This window comes from Manacus candei, unplaced genomic scaffold (genome assembly GCF_025592945.1).
Source record: "Manacus candei isolate 608988 ecotype Guabito, Panama unplaced genomic scaffold, ASM2559294v1 h1tg000018l, whole genome shotgun sequence".
NCBI lineage: Eukaryota > Metazoa > Chordata > Aves > Passeriformes > Pipridae > Manacus > Manacus candei.
The window spans coordinates 18,977,652-18,990,278 of NW_026138066.1; the positions used below are offsets into that span (position 1 = coordinate 18,977,652).

Genomic DNA, 12,627 nt, shown 5'->3' on the forward strand with positions numbered 1-12,627 from the left:
ATACTAGTTTATACTAAAACAATGGTTTGTAATTTTAAAGAGAGTCTTTAACAACATTAAAACATGACATTTAGGCATTTGATGATTAAAGAGATTTGAATTTGAAGCATTAACCTAAATATTCTACAGCATTTCTAAGAACTTCACTGAGCTGCCATAATTTCTGTCAGCATATGTAGTACTGAATGACTAGTAAAATACCTGAATTGAAACTATTCCAGTCTAGCAGTTTGTATGATCTTGTGTTACCCATAATTCCGACAAAGGCTGAGTTCAAAACAGCAAATTAGTAGATCAGTTATAGGAGCAGAATAGTGAAAAAAAACTACCAACAAGAACACAATTGACAACACCAATCCACAGGAACTGGAAAGACACAGACAGCAGAGTTAATAAGAGGCTGAAAGAGAAAGGGAAAAAAGGAGCATGCTATAGCAATCTAGCACTAGGGTGACCAAAGGGTACAGTGTATAGTAATTATTGTCTTATTGTAAGTTCTCAATCCACCTTCAAACATTCTTTCCTCTTCTGCATTTTCCTGATTTATTCATCTGCCAGGTTATTTTCTTCCTTTAATACTTCACAGACTTATTTGACTCAAATGCTTCATGATCATAACTATAAGCAGATTCTTTTTTTTACTTCACCTTCCCTCTCATAGTCATGTGCCTTCATTCCCCCTTTTGCAATACACGGAGTTCCAGGCATCACACATTTTACATTCACTTGTCAGGAGTAATTTTCAAGTCCCACAAAAACAACTGCAGCTGTGCAAACACGCATCTCTATCTTATTCCTTATCCTGCTTTCAGTCAGTTGGTAAAAATAAAGGAGTCCATAATGCAAGAGGTTAGTTTTTAAAACTTCTGAGCAAAACTGATTTTTTTTTTCATTTTGTTTTAAATAAATTTATCATATGGTAAATTTTGCATGTAAGAGATCTGTATCAGAAATCTGTTGAAAATACAGCAGCCTAAAATAACTTTGTGGCAAAGAAAGGGAAGACTCGCATTTCAATTATACTTTGACTTTTTTTTTCATCTTCACTGTATAAATAGATCTTACAAATAGGAAAAAAGGAACAATACTGTGTAGTCACATGCTTTAAAAAATCCCTTACACTACGGGTGTTTAATTCAAATCAAGTCCTGTATTTTATTTCATGTTGCCAGTTTATTGAATCCTTAGGTCAGCAACAATCTACTTGCTTGGAGAATTGCTTGCCTTGGGCCACGGGAAGAAGAAAGAAAAGAAGATCATTTTTTGCAATTGCTTTTAAAGATGCATTTGCACAAACTTGGTTTTATTACTACTGACTAGTGCATGCAAAACCACTGTAGGTGCTATTTTCACTCTCCTCTGCATTTGGAAGTGCACTGTCAACTCCAGTTTTTTACAGAGTACTCATCATCTTGTCTCAGTGACTAAACCAACAAAGTCTTCAGAGTCAAAAGTCTTTTAATTCTAACATTAGAACTAGAACATGCAAAATGCACATTCTAGTATTGGGATTTCCAGGTAAATATTAAATAAAAATCTTAAAGTACTGTTCAGTATGGGGCTTTTAAGAACAGAACAAAGCTGTCAAGGTTGTATCAAAAGAGATTAAAAACCACATATTTAGGTAAATTGTAGCCATTAGTCCTTAAGGATTTCAAGGAGCTGAAAATTAGAAAACATTAATAGTTAAGATCAAGCATTTCATCTAATTTGTGTTTGAATGGAAAATTTGCATTGAGTTTAAATTCTATGAAGTGGTAAAAAAATTAATTAAGCCCTCAATAATTCAGAGACAATTTTCAGTGCAAAGCCACTGATTCAAAGTACTTTATTATAATATTCTTTAACTTGCTGAAACATTTCTCACTAAAAACATACCCTCTGAGTAACTCATTTTTCCAGCTCAAACGACTGTCTGAAAAATATTGCTTCTAATACACATTGTTAGAATAGATTTGTATCTATCCAAATGCTGATATGTTACAAAGATTAGAAGCAGGAGATCACTACGACAGGTCCTGAGCAAGGAGGTCATTCTTGTGTCAACATACCAGGATTGTGGATGCGATCCAGCAGCTTCACAGACCGTGCACTGACAACACCACCAACGTGGACAAGAAAGCCTGGTGGAAAGGTCGTCAGGGTAAAAAATGGAAATTCCTGTCATGATTAAAAACAAACATCAAATGATTGCTTACCAACCACTGCTGATTGCCAATAAACATGCAATGAATCGATACATTTCCCTGAAATACAAGCAGAGCAGTTACATGAGGCCAAACATGTCTTTCAGGCTTACTGAGCACTATGTAACCATGTGTCTCCATATACCCAGAGTATCATAAAAGCAGAGGTATTATACAATGTAAGAATACTTTTCCCCCATAGAGGTGTTTCTTAGCACAAGAGTGATAAATAATCAAAACTTTACACACTTGTGTTGACGAAGCCTCTATTGATCACTTTTACCACGGCAACTAAACAACAGAAATCTACTTTCATTAGCTCATACAAAGTAAATATTTTTTTTCCATTTTTAGGTCTTACTGTTCCAACTGACTGCAGTTTGGTTCCACAGCACAGGGTGAAACAAACTGTAGTCTTGCAAGAATGATGAACGACTTATTACAGGAAAATATACCTAAAAAATATTAATAGACTGCTCTGCTCACAAGCTCTAAATATTAAAGAGGTAAAAATCCATCTTGTAGAATGAAGCAAAAGTCTTTGAAATACAATTATAAGTTCTTTGACCTAAGAAATTCACTTCCAATTCATTTGCATTAATTAGTTTTTACCAATTCATAAGTAAAATGAAGAGATAATAAGTTTCCAAAACTACTCAAGAACACAGTTTCTCCAAGAGGCAAAGTAAGTGATAACAGCTATTTTTCATGTTACTCGTGATGAAAAACAAGTCCTATTCAAAGGAGTTGAGCCCAAAACTGAAGATTTTATTTTCTACAGAGACATTCTATGAAACGTCTAATATATATGTAATAGCACACTTATGGGGGAAAGGCAATAATTCATGTTCAGCAATTCTAAATGCAGAGAAGCAGAAACAACATAAAAGAAAAATCATGCAATCATTGTTTGTATAATCATAATTGGATACATGGAAAAAATAAAAATACTATAATTTTTATGAGAGTACAGGATAGAATCCTTTCTCACATACTTTGAAGCATTTGGAACAGCACAGCTCAACTGAGCTTCTACCTAAACAGCATACATGCTGCAGATTAAATGAGGATGACAGTTCTTCCAGCAATACATGGCATGAAAAGTCCTCTTAAACTAAAACCCAATGTGAATTTAAAAATTATTACTTCAGAATTTTTACTGCCCCTATTATAAGTACTGTTAAAACTTTTAAAAGGTCCTACAAATTTCAAGTTTTCTGTATTTTTGTTGGGCTTAGACTTTCAAAATCAGCAACCATAGTATCAACAACCAGAAAAAAAACCAAAAAAAGCAACCCAAAAACCCACCAAAACCTGCAGGCATGTCTTATGATCCAATTAAAAAGCAGGAAGATTTCACCATAGGACTCTGCAAACCTGTTCAACGCTCCTTCAGGAGCATTGATGCATCTCTAGAGAGCATTACAGTAAAGATTCCCCCAGAAGGTTCTAACAGATCAAAGTGCTTTGCAAGTTACCAGAATTGTCAAAAAAGCTCTGACTATAACAGCCTAAACTCCTTTTCCGAATGTGTTTCATGCTGAAAAATGGAAAAAATGCAGTACATAAACATATTGTTAGAAGCCTATTTCACTGTGGCTCTGTAAAAGCAATTGCTCAATAATTCTCAAGTACACTCATAATATCTCTCCCTGTGGAATTCTGTGACACTTATTTTGCCTAACTTATCTTTAAATATCTAACATACACACCTGTTCTGTCCCTTGCATATACACTTTAATGCCATTCAGATTATTAGCTTTTCCAGAACTACAGAAATCAATAAAAAAGTTTACTGCATATGCCACCTATATGAAATTCTATTAAGCCTATACTACATTTGTATTTTATATATACATACATATAATCAAACTTAAACTATGCTAAAGCAGTATGGAGTGAACAAAGTAAACAACACTCCATACTCCAAAGCTTAAGCAAATACAATGTTTTTTAACCTATATGGAGATGCAGAAGTTACTTTCATTTTTTGTTTATTTTCATAAGGCTGTGTGCTGCAAGTAATTTTAGTGTGTTCAGACTCCCAGTTTGCCTGATTTCCTACACCACAAATCAGGAATAAAACCTCAAATAATGACATGGTTTTCTCTCAATCAATATATCAATACTTGCAAGTCTGTATTACAATATATGATGAAATTAGACCTATGTGCTATCAGTGAATTCCAGTCACAGACAAATCTGGGTATCAGACTCACTGAACCGTTCTGACATGACTCCTTTAACAGTCTCTCATCCATTCTTACACAGATGGAACTCCATAGCTTCATAAGATGGCATTTCTTTTTTTTTTCCCCTTCCTTTTTTTTTTCTTTTTTAAGCTCATTTAGAGGTTGGGGGGGTTTTATTATTATATTATTCAAATACTAGTTCCAGCCTCAATTTCATGTGGTAATCTGTAATACTTCAAAATTATACATCTGTAGTTACTGCCAGGAAAACAGAGATTTCGTAAGAACCAGATGCTGTGTTCTAATATTATAAATCTCCTCTATTACTACAATTTGCAAAGGACTATCTTTACATCAAGGTGATTTAAGCAAAGTATTCCAGTGTGTGACAAAATAGGATGAACTTAAAGTTTCCTAGCTACAACTGAAGATTATAAATCATTTTACCAATTCACTGTGCCACTTCACAGTCATTGACTGCACAGACCCCAAAAGACTGTTGCTGGTTTCATTTCAGAGATTTTATAGTTGTCATTTGGGGGATGTTTGATAAGGCTACAATAAAATTCTCATAAATATTTGCTTAATACAATGTTTAAAAATGTCTGTGTACACACATACATGTATTGCTAGTATTCTTTTTAGAACTACATGTCATACAAAGACACACAAAATGATGAAAAAGCAGATGGAACACAGCTACAGACACATCATTTGCTGTTAGTGCCAGCTGAAGCAGTTCTCCAATTCCCTTCCAGCCATTCACTCATTCCCATGGTTGAACCACTCCCTCAGATAATGCTCAGGTGTGCTCATAGAGCTTTTGGGGCTGAACCAGTGTGGGGAACTGGTCCACACTAAAATACTGGCAACTTCCTGGTTGAATGTGCTTTTATTCTAAGCACACCTACTGTGCCATCTCACAAGGTGGCCCAACAGTCTTACAGTTTTTCTTGAACTGTACTGAGGGGATGGGTTGGGTAAGAAGGCACTGGAAAGAAAAGATGATTAAGTCAGGATTTCAGCCAAAGGAATCACCCAGAGAACTGAGCTCTCTGGGTCGAGAGCTCAGACCCAACAGGTGTCCAGCAATGCCTTTCAGAGATGAAGATCAACAGATCCCCATTTTGAAAAGGCACTGGTAAAGATCTCTCAGGCTCTTGCAGAATGCAAATATGGAGGAATAAAACAGCATTTGTCCAAGTTGAGGTCAACGGAGATACTAAATACCATCAAGAGCAGCATTTGGCCATTTCTACAAAAACAGAGGCTAATTTTTTAGGAGTAGAGTAAGCTCAGATTTTCCCACTGATGGAAATACAGCTTGTTGATTTATAGTTAAAATATACACAAAGGCATGTGTGCTATAGTTACACTTGCCATCTACAGGCATCCTGTGAATTGCTTAAATTTATTAACCTACAATACAACACGTGAGTTTTCCACAGCTGATGTATTTTCACAGAAGAAATTGAGTAAGATTACCCTTCTGCAAACAGCACAGAGTTTGCTAATCAGGGTTATTTAAATAATACATTAAAACCACATTTTATTTAAAAAAGCTGTGGAGACATCCAGTTAAATGAACCAGTTTCAATGTGCCTTAGCAGTACCATATACCCAAATAAACTAAATAAGACTCAAAAGAACTTGAGCAACCTGGTCTAGTGGAAGATTCCCTGTTGGGGGAACAAAATGATCTTTAAGGCAGGGGGTTGGAACAAAATGATCTTTAAGGTCTCTTCCAACCCAAAAAGCATTCTGTGATTCCATGATATAACTAATACATGTGGAAATATATTATAGATATTTGATTTATTCTTTGTTTTCCCTTAGTAATCCAGACAAGTAACTAGAGTACACTATTTATGTGTACAATATTAAAACAGACAAAATAACTTATAAATGTTATTCATTTTAGTTAAGTAATTCAATTTTAAGGTAAATAAATAAGAGGTAACACCATAGCAAAAACACATCCAATATGAAATTTTCAGAAGACAGAATAAACTTTTTTTATCAATTAACAGTCCACATGCTTTGCTACATCATTATCAATTAACAGACAACACATTTCCATCCCATTTTACAGTATTTTTCTACTAGACAATACACAGGCCTTATCAAAATAATATGCAAATAATTCAAGCTCTAAGAATATATTAAGTGCTCTTAATTTACATTGTTATTGTCTTTAAAAAGCTTCCTAAGGAAATGAGAGATCAGCCATGAAATGTCTGAAATGCCAGCAAAATCCAAGGTAAACAGAAAAAAAGGCTCTTTTTAAAGCATTCCTTTTGCCAAATTAAAACATTAAAAGCAAAAAGCCATGGATTTGTACTTATACATAAATTAAAATTTTAACTGAAACGTATCAACGTGCAAAATACGAAGCAAAAATACGCTGATGTCATAAGAGCTCTTAAAAACAACAAAACAAATAGTAAAAAAAAACCCAAAACCCACATAAATGAAGATTACAAAGAAATCCTCAAAGCAGAAAACTGAAAATACTTCAAATAATGATTTAGAAATCCTCAGAAGAAGAAAGGGCTACAAAGAGTCACGCAGTGATTTCCAACGTACCCGCCGTCTACAGAACCTATGGGGCGATCCTCCCTTTGCAATGGGTGACACAAGAAATGAGAAGAGAATCATCCACTTACTCAAAAACAGCAGCTATTCACTTATATTTCACAGATGCAGGTGGGTTTGTTTTAAACAAACATACATGGTTCTATGGCAGCAGGTCAGGCGCTCAGAAATAGTAATTAAACTTGCATTTATTTCGGAATAAGGTAGATAGTCACATTTCTTCCTTCAAGACACCTCACTAATAACATTTTGACAAAAGCAGTGTGTAATCTATAAACAAAGTTGCAAGGACTCATTCCAACCAGAAACAAAGAATTAAACCCACTGTTTTTATTATACAGTCTCTTCAGTATAATGACAGATGGCATTTTCAGTCCTACAGAGGAAAAGCTTAAATCTATAAACCCCTTCTTTTGCTCGGCAAGTAGTTCAGGTTTAAGTTCTCATTTAAGGGCTACATGCACACACATTTCATTTAGCCTTCAATGAAGGCTAAATTAGGCACCAACTCTACTTCCCAAAACTGAAAGTCTTCCCAATTCTAAAAGGGAATTTTACCTTGTTTAAAGCTGTTCTAATGTTTCTGAATTTGGCTTCTGTAAAAACTTTACCATTATTTATTAAGTATTACACTTACATATCAGTAATTTACAGAAACCAAGTAACAGTAGTTTTTCCTAGAACTTTTTCTTTTAACACCACTTGAGTGCTGTTCACAGTTAATTGCTTCTCTATTCTTATCACTTTAGTAATATATTAAAATAAAATAATCTGTGTATATAAAGGCTAAACATTCAACATTTGTAAAAAGTTTTCAAAACCAAAAATTACCCATATTTTTAAACAGAAAGTAACAGGAAACATTCAACTTACTATAAGCTAAATTTTCACTTTAGTAGATCAGAAATGTAAGTATAAAATGCCTTACCCTTTGTTCCAGAGCTGACTGAGTCTGTTGTCTTAAAAGAGTTTTAAATGGCCCCCCTTCTTTTCCAGCACTCCCACTGCCCATTCCTGAAGAGCATCAGTACAAATGACATTCAAAGAAACATATATTATAATTTGCAATCAAAGGTTAAATTAGAAAGTAGATACAATAGTCATTGAAAACAGTCAAATGATCCCCATAATTTTAATTTTAAAAATGCTGAGCATCACAGTTTAATTTGGGTTTGGGAGGGGTATTCTGGAGTTAGGTTTTCACATGACTAGCAGTAGTTTTATAGCATTTGGACAAACTCCCCCGATTTAAGATCTTTTTCTGCTGTCAATCTGAATTAAAAACAATTCCAAAATACAAAGACTTGAAGATCTGGGCTTGCATTTCTTTCCTGTCACATATAACTTTTCTTCTTGCTATTGGGAGTTTTGCCTGTGATTTACATGTAGATCTGCCTTTTCTGCTGTTCACAGAAGGTTTCTACATAACCTATCAAAAAGGGCCTCTTTGCCAGATTACTCTGTAGTTAAGTATCTCTCACTACTATCATTACTTTTTTTTTTAAATGAAAGTAATAAAAATCTGGCTTTCTAACAGCTTCAGAGTAACTAAATCACCTTTCCTAACCACTGGTAGGAGACTGGACACATAATTACAGCAGTAGCTACATAACACATGATTAGGAGCAAAAACAAAATTGCAATGGCAATGCACATCCTTTAATTTAAAATATAAACTCCAATTTACTTTTATTTTCTTTAATATTTAGGCAATGAAATATTCACTCATCTGATTCCTTCACATAAGCCAAAGGGTTACTGCTCAGCATTTAAAACCACCACACTTATTTGATGACTATATTTGCACACACATAACCCGCACATTATCTGTAAATGAAAATAAGAGATAAACTCCGATTTTGCACAATATGGGTAATTCCCTCCTCCCTTCTTTCAGATTTATCTCTGTCCCTACCCCCCACTACAGGATTTTTTTCTGAAGAGAAAGTTTATCAGGTACAAAGACATCCTTGCTACTGAATTACCTGTTCCCAAGGACCTTAACTGAGCGTGTTGAGATGCAGGTTATGTGTATGACAGTAAATTTTGTGCTTTATGGTTAGAAATAAAAAAAAAAACAAACACATACCAAGATTGTGTTTTTCCTAAAGTAAACACAATGCTGGTGAATCAGATTTTCTTAGTAATATTTCATGGCTAAAGACATACTATCATTGGTATTCCTTGTTTCTAAAGACATCAGAGCTAATTCAACAAAGCAAAAATAAACACTTAAGTTGTATAGGAAAGCACAGGATAAAGAACAAAAAGGTGTCAGGAGCAGGATGAAATACAAACACCACAGTGCAAACAGTTATGAATGAAGCCAAGATTTTCTTTTACAGAATTTGTAACTAATTTAACATAACAATTCCTTGCTAGTTTCCTTTTTCTTCTGATCAAGCATCTGATAAAGGTCAGCAAAACCATAAATATACATCAAAGTGCAGTTATTTGTTTTAACCAAAGACTGGGAGATCTAGAAATAATACTAGACTTAATAATGTATGTAAAATCATTCCTAAATTCATTCATTTTCAAGAGTTACTAGGCTACCATTACCATATAATTAGATAGAAAAATACTACGATTTTCCACAAATATTTTTAGCTGTTCTTGGATAAGGAAACAAAAATATTAGTATCTGTATAGTCCCATTAAACAAGATTAAATTGCTTCTACTCTTTGGCATTGATTCTAAACATCATTGCCAGGGACTATACAATAATAAATACAGACAAACAGAGCATAAATACTGGACATGAAACAAACTCAAAAAATAGAAACTAACCAAAATAGCTTCTACCAAAAAAAAAAAAAGCAGTAATATCAACTCTTTAATTTAAATCTGTGAAAATAATGCATGTCAGTGAAATGGAAAAATGGGCAGAAAAATTAAAAACACAGGCTTAGTTTAGAAGATTAAATGAAAAAGCAGAGTTGCTAGCCATCTGATAACCATTGTTTCGACCAACTATGAATGAATTAATGAGCAAGTGCAAGGAACATTTGCTCCATGCAAAATACAGGAACAACAAAGTGAAGAGAATGTAGGTGATTGAAAAAAAAAGGTAAATTATTTTAGTCCAATTACCAAAGGAAATTTTGCAAGAGTAAAGGAGAAAGTTCTGTAGCATAAGCTACATGTTTCAAATCCTACAAGCAGTTCTGAAGCTGTTTCAAGCTCCTGGGGCAGAGGTGAGAGATGGGATGAATAGTCATGTAGCCAGCAGTTTTCAGAGGCTAACTGAGCAAAACCAGGGTTATAGAAGGCTGGGTGTTAATTGCCCCCGTATCAAATAGCAACAACATTTCCTTAAAAGTTTGCTTAAAAGGCCATAATAGATAGATCCTACCAGAAGCAGCCAGAAGCAGCTCTTCAGTGAAAGAAACACTTTTCCTCAGAACAACTGGGCTGACATGGCTAGAGTGTAGAGGTTTAATGCTAGACCCCGAGAGGAGGAGACAGGACTTTTTAAGATGTGGGGAATCACAAGAGAGTGTAGGGGAGCTGGGAAACAGGAAAATCCTAGGTCCCTGTGGGGAAGGTGCTGTGGAGGAAAGTAATAGAGACAAAGAGATGTAGATTCAGAAGATGACTAAAGAAACGGACAAAAGAAATCAAAATGAAGCATTTTTGTTTTCTCTAAACGAATCGACACTTACTGCTAAATTATTTCACAACACACAAAGAAATGGAATGACAATACAGCTCCACAATGTGAATGAGAAGCATGTTTTTAAAAATCATGACTTGATTATTTTCCTTTAGAAATTATTTTTTTAAAAGCCACGGTAATCTGACATTTATTTTAAATTTCAAACAAAATTTGATAACGAATACTTTGGAGTAAAATAAAAGTAACATAGTCTTTGCACACACTTAATCTGATTACTTTCATTATTTAGGTAGAAAAAGTTATTTTCCAGAGAGGTCATGGATTTGGTTTATGATTTTCTAAAGTAATAGATCTTGTAGAATTCTAAGTTCCCACAAAGAAAAGGAGTTCCCACCTTCTGAATTTCCTCCAAACATATACTATGTGACATCCAAATGTATTACTGGATTAAAATAGGTCATGCTTTTCATCAGCCTGATTCTGTTCATTTGCAGTGGCAGAAAATCTATCACTACTCCCAGAAGTCTAACTTCAAGCCCAAATAAGCTTTCTCAGCATGTGTATTTATAGACCAGAATGGATAACACAAGCACAGTTGTATTTTACAAAATACATTAAGGTAACATTCTCCTGATTTGGAGTTACTGAAAACTAGATGCTTAAGCTGATCCAAGTTTCAACCTCCTCTATTTTGTTAACTCCTATTGTGAAATTGTGGTATCTGCACTCTTTCTCCAGGTCAGTCTCCATCTTAGACACGTGAACACACAAAATACCTGACTGAGAAATAAAGAGGAATATAATATACTGCAGAAATATCAGAAAATACTTCATTTTTCACATCAGCCAAATCAAGTAATGGTTATCTCGAATCTGATAATTTTGATAAGTTTGAAGTGCCACATGAGAAGTCTGCATTTCTTTAACGTTTTTTAAACACTAACATCACCTATTTTCACACTGAAATATTCCAACTTAGCAACAGTCTTGGGAAACAAAAAACAGAGGTCTAAACATATACAGGGAATTCTTAAAAACAACATACAGAGTTTAGTATGTTATATATATGCACATCACCAAATTTTTGGTGAAAGGTAACATGAATGACTCAAGAATCATTTAAACTGTCATTAAACTGTCCTTTTAATCTATTAAGATTCAAAATCGAGTTTGTCATAACCAAGATATGGAATCTTTATATGCAACCAGCAAATCCTTTTGGGAAAAGTTTCAGCAGCAGAGTTAAAAGCTGCTAAAAAGACAGTGCTGGTAAGCAAAACTGGGCCCACTGTTAGCTTTAGTACTAAAAAGACAGATAAAAATATCTTCACATACTTGAAAACTCCCTGAAAATAAGAGCTACCAGTTACACAATCTGTTTCTGTTCTGAATGAACTGACTAAAGACAAAAGGGTCCATCCGCCTCCACGATATTGCCAGCAATGATGTAAGGCTGCTGCTTTAAAACCCTAACAAATACACACCGAGTTGCCACTTTCCTAATTTGAGAACATTTACATCTATAAAGATGACCACCTATGTTATATTTAAATCCTTTACATGAAATGATCTTTACCATGGAAAATACGATCAAATGAAACAGTTTTCAAATATTCAGTAAACCAAACACATGAATTTGTGGTTCTTCTGCATCATAAGCATCCAGTTATATCTGTATGTCCTTTAAACAAGCGATCACCATCCACAAAACAGTCATAATTTAAAAATAAAGACAGAAAAAAATAAACTGCTTTTGTTTACCTGCTTGTTTTAAAAATGGGACAGAGAAGATAGCACTGAGAAAGACAGCTTCCTAATTGGGAACAGTTTTAACAGATATCCAGGGAATAAACCAGGTAAAATATTTAATACAACTCCATTTGAATGCAACATTTAACTTATCTCCTAGGAAAAATTCTTGAAAGGGGTGCTATCAAGTAAAACTGAATAATCTGCTTTAATATGCTTAAAAATTGTCTAATTAGATGGAGACAAGAATGTTCTGAGCTTCAAATACCACAATTTAAAACATCA

General features: G+C 34.2%; 1 protein-coding gene across 11 annotated transcripts in view; it reads right to left on the reverse strand.

The window, feature by feature from the left end:
• Positions 1 to 12,627, reverse strand: part of C2CD5 (C2 calcium dependent domain containing 5) — a 66,446-nt gene that overhangs the window by 37,850 nt on the left and 15,969 nt on the right. For 4 of the 11 annotated variants that reach the window (XM_051784912.1, XM_051784911.1, XM_051784913.1 and 1 more), the window contains 2 exons: positions 7,902 to 7,987; positions 2,052 to 2,160 (listed from right to left, as the gene is read on the reverse strand). In XM_051784912.1, the coding sequence (XP_051640872.1) occupies positions 2,052 to 2,160; positions 7,902 to 7,987 (195 nt within the window). Of the gene's footprint in view, positions 1 to 201; positions 268 to 2,051; positions 2,161 to 7,901; positions 7,988 to 10,329; positions 10,525 to 12,627 lie in introns of all 11 variants that reach the window. The other 7 variants (XM_051784909.1, XM_051784910.1, XM_051784908.1 and 4 more) reach the window with 3 other exon arrangements.